Consider the following 23,685-nt stretch of genomic DNA (forward strand, 5'->3'; position numbering starts at 1 on the left):
ATTAACATTTCTGCATTTTCCTCCTGTTTGATGTGAAATATAATACATAGTTAACTGTGACTGCTGTAAATCATAGTTTCTCAGCTTCATTCTTCCTGATGAGGTTGTGTTACAGTTTAGCTTCAAGAGACTAATTATGAAAATACTTCCATCATTACTGTGACTTTATCTTCAAACCTAATCTGACAACTCGGGTAAAGACAGTTAGTTCAAAACTCTGGTTGTGCCTCAAGCACAATATCTGACAACTCAGGTACTAAGACAGTTAGTTCAAAACTCTGGTTGTGCCTCAAGCACATGCAGGTTAATGTTTGTCTTTAAGTCTTTGGTTTAGGTTCTGCAGGTCTAGAACAAGTGTTCTATTTTATCAGGTCTTCATCTTGCAGAAGCTGCTGCTTGATTTAAATGCTGAAGTACAGACAGGACGAGCGCAGGCAGCCAGGCTTGTAACAACTCAGCCTGAAATCGACCATATTTTATACATAAATTAAAATAGGTTAAAAAACACAACCAAGAACAACACACAAAAGGCTTGTAATGAGTATCTTAATAAGGCTCAGCAGTTTTTATTACATAAAAACTCAAAAATGTTTAAAACAATTTTTTAAAGGTAATTCATTCTTTCATAATTCTAGAACTGACATTACTTGTTGCAGTACTATTGTTGCATCAAAGGCATTCTGAAACTTTTATAAAAATGTAGTTTTACATCTGTACAGCTGATTTGTGTAGCATAAGGGGCAAGAACTACATGGTAATACATAGCTGTGGCTCTAGTCAGACTTGCTCCTTAATTGCCTATAAAACAACTACTTCCACATTTTGAAAGCATTTAGTTTTGTAGTTGTTGTGGTTTAGGAATGTCATTCTCTAGTTCAGTGCTCCAGCTGACTCCATGTGCCACCCACTATCCCTTCCCCCTGCCAGTGGCTGGAGAGGAGAACTGGGAGGCACAGAAGGTAAAGAGCTCAAGTTGAGGTAAGAATTTACTGGAAACAGTAACAGAAACAATCCCAGTGGCAGAGAGTACAGGAAAGGTGAACAAGTCCACAGAAACAACACTGCTCAACTGCTCTCTGCCATGCTGTGCCCACCTGGGAGGCCCCCAGCAATGATGTGAGGTGGTGTGAGATCCACCTCTGGGTCCTGGCCCTGCCTCCTCCTAGCTACAGCAGATATTAACCTTGTCTTGGCCAGAACCAGGACAATATTATACATGAAATGCAATCTGGACACAGACAAAGGCACTAGTTGCCTGTCTTGCACTAGTACAGCTTTTTGAAATTCCTTTTGACAAAACGCTGTTGTCCATTTGTAGAAGTATCCCATAAAAGATGCTTTAAGTACTAAAACAAAACCTTGTATTCATCTCGGTAACTGTACAGGATAAGTGCAGGAACCCTGCAGAGAGAAGGAAAAAGGAATTTTAGTATTTTGAAAGTGCAGGTTTGAATGCTGCAGTTCCTGTGACAAATCCTCACAATAAGATCACAGCAAAGATTTAGCAGAAAATCAGTAAGTTTTAGTTTGTTTGGCTGTGACTGCAATGTTCCACTCATCCTCTTTCCATTCATCTTGCCTGTTCAGTTTTCACTCCCGTGATCTGAAGGCTTATGGCTAAGTAGTGCGAAGCCCCAGCGGGGATAGGAAGATAGTGAGGGACTGTGTTATATTCATACCCAGCATTGCATGGAGTATTATTTGGGTTCTGTTACTCACAGCCTTGCAAGCCCCACGAAGGAAAAAAATGCTTCACTTAATATAGCTGTCTCAGTAAACAGCAAACCTGGAGCAATTTCAGTTCTTCTGAGAAAAGGGAACCGAAGTTTTAGTCTTATTTAAAGGTTAAGTAGTACTTTCAAGTGGAACAAAGGTTTAAGAAAATGAAAGCAAAATGAAACCCATTAGGCATAAATACCCAGGTCTTAAGTGGACCAGCATGCAGCATTTAGCAATTTGAGGTATAAAACTGGACATCCAGGATGTGTCCAGACTATCCGTATCAGCCTTGCCAGAAGCCAACAGGCAGACTTATGAGTTGAACATGAATGTTTCTATGCTTACAAAACAGAAATGGGCTTTGCTGTACTTGCTGGGAGAGCATACACGATGTTTGCATGGAACTGGGCACCCTCCCACCTGTGCCTGACTGCCACGGTATTTCAAAGCAGCAAGAATTAAATGTACTCATGAGTTTTTAAAAGACAAGCTGAGTCCCTCTCATCAGAAAAGAGGGCTTTTATGTAGCACTATAGATGTATGTATTATACATACATGTATACTTACATATATAGAAGTATATGTACTATGTATAGCAGGATACCTGACTGTATATAATTGTCTGCTATTCATTTTTGTTAATACAGCAAGTGAGATAGAAGTGGCAATATATTCTAGAGCTTCTTGAAAAGACTTAAAATGTAAATTTTTCATTTTTCTATCAGTAAGTGAGGGTTAATGACCAGTCCTATAGTTTTGAAGGAACTATACACATTTCCTGAGTATTTATTTTTCCTCAGAGAGAGGGGAAAGTGAAAGACAAGTTAGGAGCAGCTTATCTTCTAGTTTGAATACAGAAAAAAATGAAAAAAAATAATCTAGTTTACCTCTTTTCCATTTTGAGACTGTAAATTTCATCACAAATTGCTTGTAAATATGAAGATCTCTGCTTGGGCCATCGTGACATCAGTTGTCTCACAGTAGCATCAAAGGCTTGTCTATCTCCATCAAGCTAAGGAAAAAAAAATTGACAAGGAACTATGCTAGTCTCATATTCTTTTGTGAAGGAAATACTTCTCCCAGTTGGATGGAGCCTTCTGAATACTGTGTAATGTCAATGCTCTTTAATTAAACAGCTTTCAAACATGATAAATGTCAACAGCACATGCAACTTAATTTAGTGATCAGTTTCTTAACACATTTCAGTGCTAAAAAGGCACAAGCAATGAAAAGGGCTATGTCAGCTTGGCAGTGCTAGAGAGAATACAGTAACAGTGATCAAAAGTGAATGATGCAAGCTGATCATGTGCATACATATTTAATTTTTTTTTTTTAAGCAAAAGGTGATAAAGTACCTCCATGATTTATACAGACTGGATGAACTAAGTATTTTGAAAATGTTTTGAAACGTTTCACTGGGTTTTGGTTACCAGACAAGCACTGCTTCAGAGCAGCAGATAAAAGGTATGAAAGTACTACATGCACTTCCAGTAGGATGCCATTCTTGAGTCTGGGTTTTTAGGAGGTAGAGAGGCATCCACCTCTCTCAAGCTAGAGCTGTCACTGGAGAAAGGAAGAAAGCTTTCTTTGGTATTGTCATCTTTCATGCACCATTGACCAGCTCCTGAGTTATTAAAGGTGTCGATATAATCAACATCCCCTTTGTATCTTGGCTTCACTAAGGGATGTTTCAGCTACTGTATTTGAAACAATTGCCTCTGTATTTTGGGTTCTCCCTCATTAAGGGCTTCAAGGAAGACCTTTGTTGAAACTGCTATTAATTCTTATTGGTTTCTGAAAAAGAGCAGTTAAGATTTGATTTTAGATAACTATTCTTGGGGGAAAAAACCTCAGAGCTTTGGATTAGGACTTCCTAATGTTGTCTTGTGTAACTTGGACATTTGACAAAGAAGTTTTTCTCAGTCAAGCTTCTTGTACTTTTAAGTTTTAAACCTAATTCCAACTTGAAAGAGAAATCTAGAACGGGTCAATTTTACACTTCATTGGGAACAGAATTTATCATCTATTGTGTTCAGTTAGAGTTTTAACAACAATACTTAATTGCTTACCTCTAATGATAAGAAGTGTATCACAGTTGCTTTTGGGAGATCAACCTGTAAAATACCAATAAATCAATACTTAACCGCTCTCTGTTACCAGTTTGCCAACTAGAGATGAGCTATACTGAAGTGAGCCAGATTTTTTGATTTCCAGAGAAGTACTCATGCTGCTAAAACTGTGAACTTAGTTGAAAATGATTAAAACATTTTAAATTATTCATGACAGATCCATTATGGAAAGTTGCACATAGGTGCAGGCAAACAGGCAGTTATGTTTCCTGAAAAGCATCCACCATTTTAAACTCCTTTGGACATAGTCAGTGAAGTCTAAAAGCTACATACAGACAAGAGCTATGTTTACTTAAATGGAAGTACAAATCTAGCAGGAACAAGAAATTACATCTACCACAATAGTTGGTGCAATTACAGCTTAAGAGCTTACAACTAAATGCTTGTTAAATTGTATTCCATGCAGCTGTCCCATACACACAGTATGAGATACTTTTCAAGTATCAGAGAACAGACCAGAAGTCTTACTTAACCTCAAGTTTGATTCATTTGGGTATCACTAAAGTGAGGCAATTAAAAGTTGTTTGTTCCAGATAGGAAGGGCATCATCCACTGCAATTAAGAATTCAGAATTAGTTCAGGCTTCTGCCAAATACTTACTGCTAAAATCTCAATGTCACTTGTTTTCTGTTGCAGGCTAGAAATGAATGTCTGAAGTCTTGTTTGTACCTGGGAACAAAAGATGGGCAAAAGTAAAAGACACAGCTTATGTGACACAGGTTGGGAACACTGATTTCATATTGCATAGATGGGAACAAAAGAGGCTGCTTCTAAGAAGATGGAAAACTACATCATATTTAAACAAATGTTTAATATAATTTTCAGTAAAAAATTCACAATAATCCTTGATGAGCAGAGAGGAAAGGGACTGGAGCTGAGACACTCTTGACTCAGTGGTACACACTTGACAATACTGGTTCTAAAGCAGACAGAACAAAATGGATGCTTGCATAACTAGTGAAAACTGCCCTCTGTTTCTGGGTGTTAGATAACTTTCAAAGGAACGTGAGAACCTGTGACTGGATGCAGTGAATCACCTCCAGATAAAGAAGGAGGATGGCTTTTGAAAGCCAAACCAAAATATGGGTCATGCCTTGTAACATTTTTTTTCAGAGCAAGCTAGAGGTCCTGCAAAGGTAGCACTCTACAAATGTTGCAGGCTTGCATTATGTTGTCTTTTGTACATTGGAAAAGTTGCTTTTACATATTCAAAATGTGAGAACAGTAAGTCTGTTTAGCTCATTTCTTTATTTGGGTTCTGAGAACTATTAGTTGGGGAGATTTTTTTGTTGCACATCCAAGTTTGGACTGAAAAGGGGATATGATGACAGTTCTGTTTTACCATGTACTCTAAATATCTTGAGGCTAATAATGCTAAACAAGAAAATTCTGACATTTGTTTCTAGCCTCACTGAATGTTTTCTACATTACTATAGTATCATGCTTTAGGCAGGTTGTAGGTTTTTTTTTTTTTTTGGTTATTGTTTTGGTTTGGGGTTTTTTGTGTGTTTTTTTAAATCCACAATTTTTTCTTAGGCCTTTAGTTTGAGACAACTTAATGAAATAAACATAAAGTACCTTTTACAGACATACTAGAAATCAAAAGTATGATGAACTTGCACGTTTGTGCTGGTTTTATCTGGGGTAGAGTTAGCCTTATCACAGTGGCTGTTATGGGGCTGTGTTTTGGATTTTTGCTGAACACAGGACTGATAACAGATGTTTTTGTTATTGCTGAGCAGTTAATCACTGATAAAGATAAGTAAGGAAGCAACAGATGGTACAAGACTATTAGCCACAGATGTAGGGATCAAACACTATTGTACTAGAGTTAAAGGCATTTTCCAACATCTTCCCCCACTGCTTCTTTTAAAACCATGTAACTTGTTTGTTAACAGAGCCAAGGCCTTTTCTGCTTTTCATATGGCCGTGCTGGTGGGGAAACTGGGGTTGCATGGGAGGCTGGAAGGTGACACAGCCAGGGCAGGTGATCCCAGCCGACCAAAGGGACATTCCAGACCACAGGACATCATGCTCAGTGTATAAAGTTGAGGGAAGTAGGAAGAAGGGGGTACATTTGGAGTGATGGTGTTCATCTTCCCATCCACCATTACAGGTAATGGGGCCCTGGTCTCCTGGGGATGGCTGAACACCTGCCTGCCCATAGGCAGCACTGAATTCACTCCTTGTTTTGCTTTGCTGATGTGCACAGCTTTTGCTTTCCCTATTAAACTGTCTTTGTCTCAATACAGAGGTTTTCTGGCTTTTACCCTTCTGATTGTCTCCCTGATCCCACTAATAGGGGAATGAGCCAGTGACTGCCTGGGCCTTGGCTGCTGGCTGGGGTTAAACCACAACAACCTTTAACACACTTCAGCATTTAGGGAGGAAGAAAAACGAAAGGGAAGTTCCAGAATCAACAGTGCCTAGGAAAGTCAGATTTCTAGCACGCATGCACAATGATAGCTGAGCCACAAGTCACAGATATCCCTAAGATCCAAACTGTTAAAAAGGGTGGTCTTTGCCTTCAACCATTTGTCTTGTTCCTAGTCTAATTTATGAATAAAGAACAAACAGGATGAATTTGTTTAAGTTAGGTGATAATCAAGTATGAATTCTACCATTCCTTAACTTCTAAGGATCACTTCTGAATACTTATTTGATGTGTGTGTACCTGAATTTCTTGACGACGCCTGGCACTGGCAGATAATTTTTCAGGAGCTATAACACTAACGTTAGGCACTACAAGAGTTCCATGTGATTCAAACACACCTAAAATGGAAACACATCATTTTAGTTTATAGTATTTCTTTATACAACAAGTATCAAGTAACAAAATTCACAAATATTAATATGCTAAAATCAGTGTAGTACAGCGATTAAAAGGCTATGAAAACCTCCAAAATCTGACAGGATAATGAGACGTGCACATAAATTCTCAAACACTCACTTATGACTTTGAAGGACTGGCTGTTAAGACTAAGAAATTTGGTATTTTACATCACTGTTCCCTGAAACTAAGAAAAGGTTCCAAATGACTTGAATAATTTTACAAAGGAATGCAATTCACCTAATATCAAAAAAAGAAAAGCCATTACAAGAATGAGGTGACTAATGCTCAGTCCCATAGCAGAATCACTGACAAAACAAACAGTAAACCCCAGCTTCCCCAAATAACAATAATTAAAATTTGAAATGGCTGATTTCAAAATCCAGATTTCCACTTGTAGTCACACACAAACACAACCCCACCCCCCCACCAAGTTAAACATGGCCTCTCTCCCTCCCTATTATGCAAAAGTGTGTGTGTGAAGTGTTTCTTGAAGAATCACCACCACCACACACCGTATCAGTGCTCAATAAAGCAAGTATCAACAACGACAAACTTCAGCCACAAAGTAAGCACTTAATATTATTCTTTAGATACAAACTTATATTATCAGAATACGGTATGCAAATCCACAGCTAGAAATGTAAAGGTATTTTCATTTGGTCTCAATACTCTAACAATCACAGATGAAGTTATTTTTCATCAAGATGACATTTAAATTTCTCCTCAGCTAAGAAAAATTGGTGAATTTTGGCTTTCCCAGCCTCTTGGATTACTGCATCAATGAATGCTTGTATGGAGAATATTCTGCCCATTGGTCTGAGCACTTAGTTTGGAGAAAAAGTCAGTTTTAAATCACAATATCTGAGATTAAGAGGCAGTGCCTCTAATCAGAGCTCTGCTATAAAACATTTTCTTACTTTGCCTTTGGTACTATTCTCCTGCAAATCAGTTTTTGAGCAGAAAGAGGAACAGTTAGTTTGCATGTTCTGTAACTAGATATTAAATACCTGAAATATTAGTAAATGATCCTTTTTGATTTGATATTGAAAGATTATCTGCGGTTTCTCTAAAAATAAACAAAGACAGTTAAGGAATTTACAATTATAAAGAAATACTGTAATAAGACAGTAGTTTCAGATTATCATAGATACTTAAACTTAGTTCCAACAGATAAAGAAGTTTGCAGATACTCTCCTGCACACATGTATTATTAATGAATCAATTCTACTCAGGAATTGACAGGAAACCATACAAAATTACATTTAAAAGTGAGGTCTAGAAGCAATGCTCCCTATGGATACAAAAAATGTCCTCCCTATCATACAAGAGTGATTTATATCCTAATACAAAAATGTATTGTGAGAGTATTCTCTCTAATTATTAATTTAATCTGCTTTTCACAGGTTTCTGTGACATAATACTGAAGTATAAAAGTAGTATTTATACTTTAGAGAAGTTATCAATAATTAGTTTGGATACCTTTATTTTCCACATTCAGTAATTAATTAAAAGAAATTTGCCAGGGCTATTACAATCACCTACTGCATTTCTCTGTTTAATGGCACCATGCAAGGGTTTTTCTATTCTGTTTTCAGGATTTAGAAACTTTTTGAAAGAATGATTTTTCTTTCACAGCTTCTAGTAGATCTATTTGAGGATGAGGTTAGTTGCAAAATTAAACACTAAGACTGGCTGTGGCCAGAAAAATGAGAATGAGAGGTGAATAGCAGGAGACATCAACAGCTTGTATAAACTACTGCTTGATTTCAGCATTTCCAAGCTTAATGATTTCCTTTATTGTTAAGCCTAGTCAGAAAAAATGGATGGCAAATCTGTTAACATTCTGAATTCTACTTTGTGTGACTAATGCATGTCCACTCCTGCTGTCAATGTACACATATAAATATATCTGGATGCATGTATAATTACAGACTTACAGGGGGCTGTGTGTAAGTAACAGCTGTACTGCTTAAGCACACAGGTATGATAGCCTCTCTTGTCATTTCTGTACTAACTTCCACTGGTGACAGTAAATAGTAATTTCAGTGAAGCCAGGGTGAAGGGGTTTTCCTGTGTACCTCAAGTCTTTGCCAGGTGTTACCTTCACTTGTGCCACCACAGCATACGCAAGTGCAAGAGTTCCACCGTCATTTCACCATACCAATACTGCCTCAGAATGAAAGGGATTTGCTGCTTTAATTCTCTGATTACACAGTACACAAATGTAATGGACTTCTGCTCAGTAACAGGAACTTGCACGCAGCCAGACAAACATTACTGCTGTTCCAGCAGCTTTGGGATAACTGTGTGGCCTTGTAATTTATGAAGCTCTATGGATGTGTGAATGTAGCAGCAGCTAGGGAAATCAGTTTCTTTCTTAATCTCAATACAATTCTATAACAAAGCCTTTTGCTTTCTTTTCTCCTCAAAAGAAATTCAGCAATTTCTTTACCAAATAAAATTAAGGTTCAACTCAGCATATGCAAACTTACATTCACTTCTGATTTTGACTATTCACATTATTGACACGTTATACTGCTTACCTGCTACATCTTTCATCACCGATTTTAATTTTCAGTTTCTGGATCAGATGATCTACTAAGTCAGATTCCAAAATCCTTTTCTCTGTCTGCCTGTCTTTCTCAAAGGATTTCACCTATGATGTAGTTCAATGGGTCTTAAGATTGTTGATTCTTAAAATGGCATACAAATAAACTTATCAAACTTAATCAAAACCAAACCGTTTCACCCATTAAAGGTGAAAGAGTCAAAGGTAGGAAGCTATTATCATTACCCATCAATCACTGCCAATTAAATCTTTTTTTTTGATTAGATTTTTTTTCTGCCAACTACTAATTTATTTTGCATTCCCAAAGCAAGCTTTGCTCCCTGCATCTAATGTGATAATTAATTTCTAAACAGAATGGTTTATAGTTTTAAGTATCATATTATTAATATCTTATTTAAGCAATTATATTAGAATAAGGCTTGCCTTTCAATTTTCAAGCATTAACTCAAACATTCAAAACTTAGGAATCTGCACCATCTTTATTGGCAAGAGGTTAATCAGCAACAACACCATTCACCTCATTAACATCTCCTTTATTGGTTTTGCTTCAATAAAGCTATATTTAAAAGAACACTCTACAGTAGGCTTGTAGAGGACTTTGAAATATCACATTGTCATAATCAAGGTTTACTTATTGTTGCAATTATTGTTGTTACAGTAACAGAGTGAATAAGAAGTGAAAAATATTTTAGTAAGGCACACTGGCTGTCCTTGCCATATGCTGTCAAATGGTTAGTATTTTTTTCAGTCAAAAATGAATCTTTATTCAAAAAATAATGATCTTTTCTACAATGATCCAGAATAATTTAAAACTTTCAACTTCAAAAAGTCAAAGGTACCAGAACCACAGGCTGCAAGAGCACAGAAGTATAGAGTACTTTCATGCTGTGGCACAGTCCAGCCTTTGCATCCTAATCTGAGTTTACAGAGGTGAAGAGTGTGGTTCTGATTGTCTGTTGGAATGACACTGATTTTTTTATATTTACATTTTAATTGTACTTATTTGTAACATGAAAAGGTGCCAACTGCAAAGATCATTAAGTCAACTCATTCATTTTGTAGATTTAAAGAAGTCAGAGACAAGAGAAACCTTTTTCCATGCTAAACCATCGATGGCACTGTCAAGCAATGTTTGCACTAGTTTTTGGACTTTCCTAGAGGGAAGGAGGTCTGTGAATAACAGTGTTATGCAGGGATCAAAAACGTTTAAAATGTTGAAATTGTTCAGAATAACATTTCTACGACTTAACAACCAAAACCGTATTTACCTCAACTCCACTTACTTAAGTGTAATTTATATTGTATTAATAATGACCTTAAAAAATGTAGAACAACAGAGTACAAATCTGAAACACCATGAAGCATCCCCTGGTCCCATGCTTACCTTCACATGACTTCCTTCTTTCTCTGACACCAGAGCCACATATGTAATCCCAGAGCATCTGCAGTATTCCTGTAGTTCTTCCTGCGACTAAAGTGTGAACAAAAGAAGGGGAATGAGACATTAATTTGACAGCTTATAAGATGACCAATTAAGTAATCAGTCTTGTGTCTTTATTAAATTAACTTGATATACAACAGTCACACAGCTTCAGAGAGAGGAAAGCTTTATTAACAACTTGAGCAGATGAAACGTCATTATGCATATATTTTATCCACCCAAGGCTTGCTAAAATTCAATTCAAAGTCTGTGCTTAGAGAGAGAATGCCTAGGTCCTGCAGCCCAAGTTCCCACACAGAAGGGCTACCTATACCTAGAAGTGCAGAGTCCAAGTAACTGTAAAAATGTGCAGAGCAACATCAGGCTCAGTCACCACCCTGCTGCCTGCAGCTTTTAGTCCTGCATGGGTGGAGGTCTGCCACTAAAGCTGACTCCAGCTGGCTTCCTGTAAAACCAAGGCTATGCTCACTTACTCAGCACTGGCTTGCAGGACAGCATTAGACAGAGGCAAGAACTACCCAAATATCCATTCCTTATGAATCAAACAAACAAACAAACAGACAACCCCAAATCAAGAATCTACAGCCTAGGTGATCATAGGAAAAGTATATAATTGGGTTTTTTTCAGTCCCAAGGGATTGAAACTGTTGGAAATGTTATGTCAAAAAATTACAAAAAAGTCAGACAATAAACTGAATGAGCTCAAAACCTCCTGCCCTGCAGCACATGATGTGCAAGGGGCAACTGCAGAGTCTCTTTTGTTAGTCACAAACTGGGACACTTGAAGGTGAAGCAGACTCATAATCCTTAAGTGCCACCACCTCTAAAAGGGACTTTGGTGTTGTCATGTAGCTCACTACACTCCAGTGAAGTAGTGCTGGCTACAGCTCTGTTTGCTTTCAGCTGGACATAAAAAGGCACAGCTCAGCTTGCCACTCTCTCTTCCCCTCCTACTACACATCTCTTCAAGGACTACATGGGGACCCATCTAGTAGCTCAGCTTGCTAAACTGTCTTTCTAACAGTAGAATAATGTCAACATTCCCTCTGCACCTGGGTGTCTTTGGCCATCTGGCTATTTAAAAGTTGATGCTACTGTTCTGTTCTTGATGTACCCCCTCTTAAGTATTAAATTTATTAACAGGAGGGATCCTTCCTCACACTTTTAAATACTCTGGAAGAATGCTGCAAAGCCAGTTAGATTTTCTCAATATTTTTTTATCTGAAGAGCACCCTACATGCTCAGTATTATGACTCTCCACCTCCACAAAAACAGAAAAATACCCCAAAAAAGTATGGTTTCAGTCTGCACTAATCTTGGAAAACAATAATACAGTTAACACATGGAGATAAAAATTCTACCTGGGACCAGTCATACATTATTTCAGCTGGAATTCCTGCAGTCCAGAATTTCTGAACAATGTTGATGGCTCTGCCCATTGACATCTGACCAACACTTACAACCAGCAGGTCACACGAGCTGACAGACACCTGAAGGGAAAGTAAAATCAAGGAGACAATATTAGTCACAAGACCACCTTTCCCCTTCATAAGGTAGTTAAAGTAACAAAGATAGACAAATATTCCAACATTTGTCAAAATGCATCAAGCTAAAAAACAAGAAAGGGATCAGATCCACCTCTTTTGAGAGCTACAATCCACCCAAGTCTGTCTGAAAGACACTCAAGCTCAATCGTCAATGCAAAGCACCTCCACAGCCTCAGCTTGCCAAGTATCCCTGCCTACTCTGTTCCTTCCTTCCCACTCTCCTTGGCAATGTTAATTTATTCTTATAAAGAAAAGAGAATAACATACACATTTCACAACTAAGTGAAGGTGTGTGACACTGTACAAAGTAGTCAATATTCCTAAAGTTTCTTTCCATCTGTCTTCTATACTTTAATACAGGGAGAAGTAGTAGGAGAAAAATAACACTAAGTACCTACAGTTGTACTCTTCCATCTGAAAGAATATACAGGCTGATAAAAAATATCCCATTTAAATTAAAAATAAAATGGTGTAAGCCTGAAGATCCAGTCTTCCCTTAATTCTCATGTAATAAATAGTTCTATGCAGAGAAACACAAAAGGAAACAGGTCATCTTGATGTCTGCCTTCTATTGCAGTATGGTATTATTTTGGAACACATCTGAACATCTCATTTTTTGTCCATCTCTAGCTACAATTAGGTGATTGAACTGTCAGAAGTAAACAAATTCCCCACTTCCCAAAACAGACTTACAGAATCCTCCACACTGGAAACAGCAGCAGTTATTTTATCTATAGCTATGCTGACTCCAACAGCTGAAGGAACTGGTCCTACTGTCTGTGGCCCTCTAAACTGTGGAATCTCAAGACAAGAAAAAAACAGAACGGAAGACCAGTTAGTTATCTTGGCAAAATGGGTTAGAATAAATAATCAGAATTTACTAGAAGAGATAAGCACATACCAGATGATCATATCTGCCTCCTGCAGCAAGAATTTCAGGCACAGTTCTTTGTCTTCTTTTGATGTATGCTATAAACTGAAAGATAATACCATTGTGCTGCTGTATTTTGTAAACTAGTCCCAGATTTATAGAGATCTGTAAAATAAAAATGAACATGTGCACATATATAATTAATTTCCTGTTAGCAGCATGGATTTAAAACACTGTTTTTACCTAAGGAAGATACATGGAAACACTCCTTATCTCCAAATATTTAATATACAGTGAAAAATAAGGAAATTAAAGCTGCTGTAATCTTACAGCATCTCAAGAAACCTGTAACACAAAACCCAACAGCAAGCTTCAAGGAAGGTGGAGGCCTTTAGTAGTCATTAGATTTCTGTATTTTTAAAATATTTCAGTTTGTTTCAAAATGTATTAAACCCTCTCTTTTATGCTCTTAAGTAATGCCTTCAGTTTGGGCAGAGAAAGGAAAAAAGTCTGAGTGTCACTAGACAGAAGTTAAGCCAGAGACTTCTGACTGGAAGAGGTCTCATTTTTAAAATGCATCTTTAATAAAGAAAAAGGGAAAAAAAGGAAGAAGTATCAATTCAGTACTATTATTTGCTATCAAAAAGCACTTGCATGTGCTTTTTTTATTGTAAAATATCCTTATTTCCTGGCATATTACAATGCACAGCAGCCCTGTAATTCCATTAATTTATTAGCAGAGCATTTTACAAACCTGAAGTTTTATTCCCAGTTGCTTTAACAAACCAATGATTTCCTCTAAATCCTTCATGCCGTGCTTCAACAGCTGAGTGACACTTGGCTTTTGTTTTATCATTGTGTTTAGAAAGGGAAATACATTACTTGCTTCTCCCTTCTGCTCAATGAACTTATAGAGTCGAGAAAGCTAAAAACAAAAAAATTAAATTATTAAGCACACACAACAATACAGACAATATTCATCATAGGTCCCATCTAAAAAAAATAAGGTAAATATCTGACTTTATATTTGTGGGAGTAAGACATCTGCCTTTTTTGTGGCTAGCAGGCTGCTTTTACCTAGTGGAGTTGAGGAAAAGAATAGACAGACAAGTCTGTCAGAAGTTAAAGTTAACTCTATGCACATTCAACATTTGCAGAGAAGTTTGTTTTGAACTTTCTCTCGGTAGTTTTCTTTATTAAATACTTCTCAGTATTCCATTTACCCTTTATTAGTTTCCACACGTTTAAAGAACAAGCTGCAATACTGACTTCCAGAGAGAACAGAGAAAGTCAGACCATTGCAAAGGGATTGACCTATTCTGAGCAGCACATGTAGTAGGTTATTTTTCTCCCTCTGACTGATTAAATTACAAAGAAAATAAAATATTACTGACTTATGGCAAATGACAGGGAAATTAGCACTGAATTAAGATCACTTACACTAGCTGATGTGAGAGAAAGATTACAGAACTTGGCTTCTACTTCTCTTTTAGTTAGCTTTTCAGTCTACAAGAAAAACAAATTAAAACAGCATTTGATTGTGTTTAATGCATTACTGTAATTATTCAAATTAATTTCAGCTATATTCTATGCTTGTAAAGTAGAAAAGACCTGGTATTAAAATACATTTTAAATTTAATTTTTAAAATGTTTTTATTTATTAACCCATCAGTTCTTGATTAGACAGGTGAATAATTCTCTCATAAATACACATTCAAGAATTATCTTAAACCATTCCAATCCAGAAGTAACAAGAAAGGACAGTAAATGTAGATTAATTACTAAGATAGCCAACCTTTTTATGCATCGAGAGCATGCTCCTAGTTAGGCTGGCAATGGGCTGTCATTCATTTTTAGAGACAGCTCCACAAAACAGAATATTCTGCAGAGATGATTACAGAGGATAGGTTAATAACTAAAGCCTTACCACAGCATCATAGAGAATGATGTAGACTTGATTGAGTTTGTCCTCTGGTATCCCACAGTGCAAAAGTATAGCTTTCAGTAAGGCAGTGTGGTTCAGATAAATACTGTAATTTCTTTCCTAGCAAAGCATAAATTAAAAAAAAAAAGGAAGAAAGAATGAAAAAGCCAAGTTTTACTTGCATTGTTTTCTTAAAAAAAACCCAACCCCACAAAACAAAGAGGTTTCCGAAACATTTAATAATAATAATAGTTTAAAATTAACTTCAAACCTCTTCTTTCACTACCTTACCTTTCATCTCTAACTAAAGAATGGCAAGTCTTGTCTCATTCTACAGTAATCACTTGTCTGACAGAAGAAAGACATTATTTCAATGGTACTATAAAAAATTCAGTTATTTCCTTTGCACATAAACGTATGCCTCATTTTAAGTTTACCGAGGAAACACATTTTTTATGACAGTGGTCTATAAGTGACTATAGATAAAATGTGAAAATAGTTCTGTCCTGGTTCAAGTTAAAGGAAGTATCCTTTTACAACACATCAAACTAAATAATTAAATTAAAATTTTGGGTGGAAAAGAGAGGAAAGGGGCTGATTAGAGAATCTACCTGCAGCACTGAAAACTCTTGAATGATTTCTGAAATTGCATAAATTGTTTCTGCTATAGGCAAAAAGCTATTTCCAGTAGATGTAATGATGTCAAATGCACATTCTAGGAGTTCTTTGGGATGACAGCGGTCTAACTTCCGAGGTCTGAAAACTCGCTCTATACAGTATCTAAAGGAAACATTGAAGAATGAATCAGCCTCTTCACAAGTCACTGTCAAAGCACAGTATCAGTGCCAAGTATCACTTCTACATCTCTTACCTTTTCAAGTTTGATATGTTATTTCTAGCTACAAATCTTGCAAAAGGAATCTGAAAAACAGAATAATTGTTGGAACAAAACAGTTGGTCTGACTGAGCTCTGCAACTAGAGATAAATTATCCTGTGTAGTTACACTTGTGCTCTCCCAAGTGTAACATAATGCCTAAAACACCTGACATAGCCAAGTAATATTAATCTAACCATCCCTGCCACAAGTTTTAAATAAAAACATTCTTTTCACCTATGGTAAAATGAAAACAAACAAACACTATTTCTTTAATACTTGGTGAGGGCTCCAGCTGTCAAGAGGAGGAGTACAGAACTCAGGAGAGCATGAACAGACACTGAAAGATACACTGCTTCAGCAGCCAAAAGAAGTGCAAGCCTAAACCAAATTCCACCACAGCACCCTTCAAACCCCCTGAAGCTTTGCCTGCAGAGAAAACACTACTTACTCTGAGGTCGTAAGGAAGCATTACCAGCATCCCACTGTGATCCATGAAATACGAAGCTTCATTATGTTCATATAGTTTTTTGTTTTTGGGCATCAACAGTGGTGTATGCAGCTTGATGGCTCCTGCACAAAACCAGAAAACACTGTTATCTCTCATTTCAGAAGTAACACCTGCTTTTTACAAGTTCATGATCACCCTTGCAGGGCATAATTATGTCAACACATAAGTTCAAAAATTACATTAAATGTCCTTAATAGACCTTCCTCTTCCATATTTGAAGAAAGAATGTCAAAGTTTGTTTTATGCCTATGTTGCAAGTTTCTTGGGCTTAGCAGGGAGGCCACAGAAGAGAGACCTGCCAATTCCACAGCCCAGCAGAATCCTTACCTTGCCCTCCCTCTTTAAACACCACTTTTCACAAAGCAGGCATATGAAACAGATGAGAAGCTCTGCAGTTACCAATAGTAAGTACTGCTTTGGTCTAGAGACATTTCCATATAGAACAAATTTTGTTTAGACATGTTGCATCCTCTGTCTCAAAAACATACCAGAAGTGTTTGTGTTTCATTGTAAAACCTCATGAATACCGTTTTTTTCCTGGCTACATTTTGCAACCATTTATCTGTATGAATCCAATCTTCATTGAAATCTTAACATTAATAATACTACTTATTACTGAAAAATAGTTTCCTGTTTTAATATTTGATTGAGAATCACTAGAAAATTTATTTAAGCTTAACTCAATTAGATTTTAACTCAGCATTAACTTTTAAATGAGAAAAGAAGTGCCCCAGCTAGAAGGAAATGATTCTAGCCATTACAGATGTCACACACAATCTAATGGAAAAAAAATAATCTAATCCCCACTTTCTTTCCACAAGCATGAAAACACTTCAGTCTCTAAAATTTCCCAAGTCTGTCAAGCTTTAAGGAGTGGCGGGAGAGGTAAACCCATCCCTGACTTCGTATTTCTCAGCTTCTCACTCTTTTGTATTGCCAAATTTTAATCATGATTAATTAGATTATGATTTACTTGGAAAACGCAAAGTTTCTATTTCAAAATTCAGTATTTTTATATAAAATAGTATCACGAACGCCTGTAAGACAACACAATTTATAACATTTCAAGTGTGACAGTGGCTGCATAAATTTCCTTCTCAAAAAAATAATTTCAAGTAAATACTGTTATTAATGACTGGATAGATTCCTGGAAAGGAAAATGAAAGACTATTAAATATCATGACATTAGCTTTGGCTCAGGAAGTTCCTGAACAGCAAAGCATTTCCAAGAATACATCACTGGAAGTACCACTTATGCCTGCTTTGTTTCCATGCTCTCCCTTATGCTCTTCCCATTCTGGCTGTTCAAAGAGAGGTTACTGTGCTCCATGGATGCCTGATCTCCCACTACAGAGCTAGCCTTGTATTCAGATCCAGATTTTGTGTAAGTCTGTGTCTCTAAAACCTCATATGGATTTATGAGAACAACCATGTACATTCAAAAATATAATTAAGATTTTCACTCTTCTTTCTGTAGAAAACTTAAATCATTCAGATTTGATGTTAGTAGCTATTACTGGAATGACAATAACAGAATAAAACATCATAAAAACTTCAAATGATCAACTACCTTTTCTGATTTCCTTTATAGCAGTAAATCCATTCCATTCTTTTAAATCCATTTAATCACAAAAAAGGAAATTAATTACTTTTGTAAACACACCCACCGTGTCTTTTAAATATCCGGCTGACAATGTCACATACATGCTGCTGTATCTTGGCTGCCCAAATAGAAAAACTACCCTGAAACCATCACAAATAAAAAGTACATATATAATTCATGTGTGATGAACACTCCATGTAGGCAATCATTCCATGTAATACAGGCAATAAACATTCTACTATCTCATCCCACAAAAAAACCTGCAATGCTTACATAATAAAAAATAACTACAGCTATATGAAGCATTATTGTACTGTGTTGCCTTGAATTTCTTTAGATTTAGAAAGATTCAAGAGCTGATAAACTACAAAAAATCACATCAATTAGAAAGAGAAGAAAGAATCCAGGGGCAACACTTTCTGCTGACAACCAGTCAACCATTAATTTGACAGGAATTCAGAGTAAAGAAAGTCATCATCTGGACATAAGCTTAAAGCTTTAGCTGCTACAAACACTGCTGGTTTCTCCACTGAAGAATGAATGTAAGGCTCAAATGGGAAGTGGCTATTGAAACCCACACAGCAGAGACTGCAGTTTTAAGTGGGAACCAATGTGGAGGTGAATCTTGAGATAATGCAATTCACTCAGAAATGCTACAGGTTTACCCATATAAGCATGTTTTTAAAAAATTCAACACAGGGAAAAGCCAAAGCCACACCTCCCCTGAACACCTACAAACCTTCAGCATATCACTGTCATAAGTATAGTCTATTGCTGGAGATATGCGCTGGGCAAATATCTGACTCATCATCGTCCGGTAGGCCTTGCCATCCACGTTGGCTAAGGTGTGGTGGAGGACTTCGTGGAGTTCAGACTCTTCCATTTGTGGTGGTGGAAGATGTTCACTTTTTAACAGCTCCACAGCTGTTGGTCGTGCCGCAGGATCGTGGTTCAGGAGCCACGTAATAACCAATCTCTACAAATTAAATCAAAATTTTACAGATTAGAAACATTTTGTAAGTTAACAGTATTTGCAACAAACTTGGTAGTCATACCAATTCAGTAAGAAACTGTGAGCCTCTACAGGGGAAAAACCAGCAGAATCTCAATCTTTGGGATGGACATTATTTGCTTACTAAATTATGAATGTCTTTTTTATCATCTGAAAAAATTTACTCAACCAGACAAATTATTAGAAATGTGCCTCCTGAGATGACAAAATATGTAGTATCCTTTTCCTTTGTTGTTCCATGATATGCTAGCTCTTGAATCTCTCTATCAACAAAATTAAGAGAAAGTTAAGAGAAAAAGCAGAATTGCGTGCATGAAAGCAGATTTGAGAGGCACAAGTGTTGGAGTAGGGGGAATCTTCCTGGCGTAGTTCAGTGAAATGTACAAAATGGAAATGTTTTACGGTACTAGTAACATGCAGATTGCTCTTTTACAAGCATAACACACTAAAAGTTAATACTAATGGTCAACAAAAGAGTTGACTAGCACAAAGACACCTAGATGGCCCAGAAAAGATTATGCTGATCCTTATCACTTCATCACGCTGCCATGGAGGCCTCCAGAACAGCTCTTGGCAGCTCTGTCAAGCTCTGAGCAGCTAACTGAGATTTTGTACATCTCTATTGTGTGGCACGCATTTCTTTCAAAAAGTTTAAGTAAAAAGTTAAACAACTGAGCTGCCATTTCTCTGAGCATGAAAAATTAGAATTGTCCCTCAGAGCTCTGAAGATGTGCCAGTGAACTCTAAATTTGTTCATGACTGTGCTCAGAGAATTTTGTGGGTAAATATATTTCTATGTCAACTTAGAGTATTCTTTTGAGGTTTTATTTCCTTACTTTGTTCTAATATCATGTAATAAGAACTTGGCAGAGAATATTAGATGGGGAATTAAGTGGAAAATTAAGGGGCAAAAATTATAATCAGTGTTTTCTGAGAAGGAATACCTAATACTTAAAATATCTTCAAAATTACCTGCTTTGCATGCTTGACTTCATCAAAGTCCTTAGGAAATACAATCGCAGGCTAACAAAACAAAAACCAAAATCCACATTTGAATTTTAACAAGCAGTCCAGATTGCCCAGATTAGTCTTACTTTTAAGTTCTACATATTAAACAGAGAAACAAAGCATTTCCATTGCCCATGAAAAAAACAAACAAACCAACCAACCCCCACATGGCAAATTAAATTTATTTGAGGAGCTAAAAGGAAGATGAATGCTTTGATATTGTTTTGTACAACGAAAGTACAACCCATAATCACAAGCATTTACCAACTACAAATACCAACTGATTCCTGAGAAAGGTTTAGGCCAGGTGGGCCTAAGTATATTAAAGAGATGATTCCTTTATCTGACATGTAATAATTAATTTCACAGACAAAACACAGACTGATGGCAATACCATTAGAATCCACAGTGCCTTAGTGGAATGCCAGGGCACCAGCTCCAATTGTATTCTTCACTTTTCATTATATGTTTTACAAACCTTGTTTCTGAGCACCCCCTATGGCAACATTTTTTGCTGTATTTTGCATCCTTTTGCTTCTCTTAACAAACTATTTGATGCATAGAATTGGTATGTTTCATATCTGTGTACTTACCAGCCTTAGCTGACCAAGAACAAAGATCCTTTCTGATGCAGTATTCATAGGATGGTAACACATTTCAAAGAATATTATACCTAGGCTGAACAGGTCCACTTTCTAAAAAAGAAAAAAAATGAAAACTTGTGTGTAGTACCTATCAATTCTCTGAAGACAAAATTAACAGAAGAAAAAAAACCCTAACAAACGTTTAAGTTAAATGCAACAGTATATTAAAGCTGGAGAGAAGGCTGTTTTTTTTCTGTGTCTTTTTGTGTGTTTTTAATATTTGTTTTTAAAGCTTTTTTTGTTAGAAGACACAATCCATTAAGATTTGGTAGACTTTAAAGCCTTCTATCATCACAGCACTGCTATGACATAAATGATGGTTGCACTCGAGTTGTGGTCAGCAGCTTAACACCAAAGTGAGGAGCTGATGTTCCTCAGGGTCAGCACTGGGACTGGCTCTGTTTAACATCTTTGTTGATGACATGGATAGTGGGACTGAGAGCAGCCTCAGCATGTTTGCTGGTGACACTGAGCTGTGTGGTGCAGCTGACACGCTGGAGGGAAGAGATGCTCTCAAAAGGGATCTTGACAGGCTGGAGAGGGGGGTCTGTGTGAACCTCATGAAGTTCAACAAGGCCAGGTGCAAGGTCCTGCACATGGCTTGGGGCAATTCCAAGCACAAATGCAGGCTGGGCAGAGAATGGATTGAGAGCAGCCCTGAGAAGAACGTGAGGATGTTGGCTGACAAGACTCTCAATACGATCTGTCAGTGCACTCACAGCCCAGAAAGCCAAACATCCTGTGCTGCATCAAAAGCAGCATGATCAACAAGTTTAAGGAGGTGATTCTCCCAATCTACTCCACTCTCATGCTGTCCCACCTGGAGTGCTGCATCCAGCTCTGGAGCCCCCAACATAAGGAGAACATAGATCTCCAAGAGCGAGTACATGGAGCAAGTCCAGTGGAGGGCCACAAAGACGATTAAAGGAATGGAGCACCCCTCGCATGAGGAAAGGCTGAGAGAATTGGAATTGTTTAGCCCAGAAAGAAGGCTCCATGGAGACCTCAGATCAGCCTTTCAGTACCTCAAGGGGACTACAAGAATGCCAGAGAGCGACTTTTTACAAGGCCACTGAGTGACAGGCCAAGGGATAATAGCTTTAAAATGAAAGAGGGTAGGTTTAGACTGAATATTAGGAAAAAACTCTTTATTGTGAAGGTGGAACAAGTTGCCCAGAGAAGTTGTGGATGCCCCATTTCTGGAAGTGGTCAAGGCCAGGTTGGATGGGACTTGAAGCAGCCTGGTCTAGTGGAAGGTGTCCCTGCCCATGGCAAGGGGTTGGAACCGGATAAGTTTTAGGGTCCCTTTCAACCTAAACCATTCTATAATTCTGTGACTCCCACTTTGAAAACATTTCCTTGCTTTGAAATACAGTTTGTCTCTGCATATAAACAGGGTTCTCTTTGTTAGAAAAAATACACCCTCACCTCCCACAGTCACAGTCTAGAAATCCAGAACAGCAGTTTACACTATATTACCTTAACTAAAGGTAATATAGTTTATGCTGTATAAAAGGTAAGATTTCTCTCCTATTCCATTACAAAGGTCCTCTATGATTTCATGCTTTCAGCTTGAAGTTGCTTGCATCTAGTCATGACCAAGCACAGGCAGAAAAATTGACTTGCCCACATGGTTCTATCCTTGGTTTCCTCCAGAAGGAATGTTAAATTCCCCTGATTAGCACAGGAGTCACCGACATGCTGCTCCACACCGAATTCATCTTGTCAAGGAGGAACAATCCAAATCATACCTGCTACATCTAAGACTCCATGCTACCTTTTCATGAAGTCTACTCCAATCATACCTGATTGTATGTAGATTTAGTGCTTCCTTGGACCTCTGGGCTGACGTACAGAGCGGTGCCAACCATCCCTGTCAAGTTACCTATGTGGAAAAAGACGAGAGCACCGGTTTCAAAAAAGCCAGAGAGAAATGCAGCATCCATGTCAAGAAAAAACTTGTTCATGTTCTCTTTCTCCTAGGTGGAAGTGCAGTCCTTACTGAGAGAAACCCAGCTGAGAGTACTTTGACAAACAGACAGTTCTTCCCCTCACAGGTCAAGTATCCGTGTCTATCTGTAGTAACTAAACCTATCTATTGCTTTACAGATTTGTAGTAAGGTCAGCACACAAATGTTACAACTAAATTTCACTATCATTACATTTGCCTTTAAACATACCACATACTAAAGTTCCCTCAAAACACCATATTCAGACTCTAGCAAAAATCAAACCAATCAACCAAGGACGCTGAAGTCTTGAAATTGTCCTATAGCAAGAGAACACAAGTGCAGATGGAACAAATATACAGGCTCTCTACATATCTCACCATGAGGAAAGCATTGATCTAAGGCAGAAGACTAGCAGAGGAAGCTAATTAATTATTAAATAAGAGGCAAACCTGCCAGATCATAATATAGCTACCCAACTTGGTGGCTGCAAGGGGTCCCACCCCTGGCTTTAATAAAGAGAAATTTTACTTTCAAAGAACAAATGGAAATTTTACGAGCCTATACAAGACCACAGAATATAAATGCTTGCTTAAAATAATTTATAACAAGTTGCAATGTAAACTAACCTGATGGGTCAGACACAGCAGAACCATCTGAGAGATTCTCCTCTTGTTTAGAGACCACCTGAAACCAGCAAAACAGTCGTATTGTAAATGACACGTGAAATACTTCTGTTGGCTGTTCTTTTAATTGGGTTGGTAGTGCATGGTTTAATTGCAGAACATTAGAAATTTAAAAGAAGTTTATAGCATTCTCAATATATAATCATTGTGGTCATTTAACTTATGGGTTTGGTTTTTTGGGTCTTTTCCAAGTAATTACATCATGAAATTCAAGAGTTTTTTCATTCACTTTAAGCTGTACTTACTGCATTTGCTGGGTAATCTGTAGCTAAACCAAAATCACCAATTTTCACATGATCATCTGAATCTAAAAAAATGTTCACAGGTTTCAAGTCTCTGTGGATCATTCCCTGTTACAGGAAGA

General features: G+C 37.3%; 1 protein-coding gene across 1 annotated transcript in view; it reads right to left on the bottom strand.

The window, feature by feature from the left end:
* Positions 1–335: 335 nt before the first annotated feature.
* EIF2AK4 (eukaryotic translation initiation factor 2 alpha kinase 4) overlaps positions 336–23,685 on the bottom strand; it is a 42,491-nt gene continuing 19,141 nt past the window's right edge. Inside the window, exons 17-40 of the mRNA XM_041401162.1 lie at positions 23,567–23,671; positions 23,265–23,322; positions 22,492–22,571; positions 20,636–20,737; positions 20,007–20,057; positions 18,762–18,998; positions 18,087–18,162; positions 16,360–16,481; positions 15,905–15,954; positions 15,645–15,813; positions 15,037–15,153; positions 14,550–14,615; positions 13,864–14,034; positions 13,140–13,274; positions 12,932–13,039; positions 12,053–12,181; positions 10,635–10,721; positions 9,225–9,337; positions 7,689–7,747; positions 6,523–6,620; positions 4,449–4,517; positions 3,789–3,833; positions 2,607–2,731; positions 336–1,401 (exon numbers count right to left, since the gene is read on the bottom strand). Coding sequence (XP_041257096.1) covers positions 1,347–1,401; positions 2,607–2,731; positions 3,789–3,833; positions 4,449–4,517; positions 6,523–6,620; positions 7,689–7,747; positions 9,225–9,337; positions 10,635–10,721; positions 12,053–12,181; positions 12,932–13,039; positions 13,140–13,274; positions 13,864–14,034; positions 14,550–14,615; positions 15,037–15,153; positions 15,645–15,813; positions 15,905–15,954; positions 16,360–16,481; positions 18,087–18,162; positions 18,762–18,998; positions 20,007–20,057; positions 20,636–20,737; positions 22,492–22,571; positions 23,265–23,322; positions 23,567–23,671 — 2,427 coding nt within the window. The 3' untranslated portion in view covers positions 336–1,346. The remainder of the gene's footprint in view (positions 1,402–2,606; positions 2,732–3,788; positions 3,834–4,448; positions 4,518–6,522; positions 6,621–7,688; positions 7,748–9,224; positions 9,338–10,634; positions 10,722–12,052; positions 12,182–12,931; positions 13,040–13,139; positions 13,275–13,863; positions 14,035–14,549; positions 14,616–15,036; positions 15,154–15,644; positions 15,814–15,904; positions 15,955–16,359; positions 16,482–18,086; positions 18,163–18,761; positions 18,999–20,006; positions 20,058–20,635; positions 20,738–22,491; positions 22,572–23,264; positions 23,323–23,566; positions 23,672–23,685) is intronic.

The sequence above is a fragment of the Onychostruthus taczanowskii genome, unplaced genomic scaffold (genome assembly GCF_017590055.1).
Source record: "Onychostruthus taczanowskii isolate IOZ18803 unplaced genomic scaffold, ASM1759005v1 scaffold1, whole genome shotgun sequence".
Taxonomy (NCBI): Eukaryota; Metazoa; Chordata; class Aves; order Passeriformes; family Passeridae; genus Onychostruthus; species Onychostruthus taczanowskii.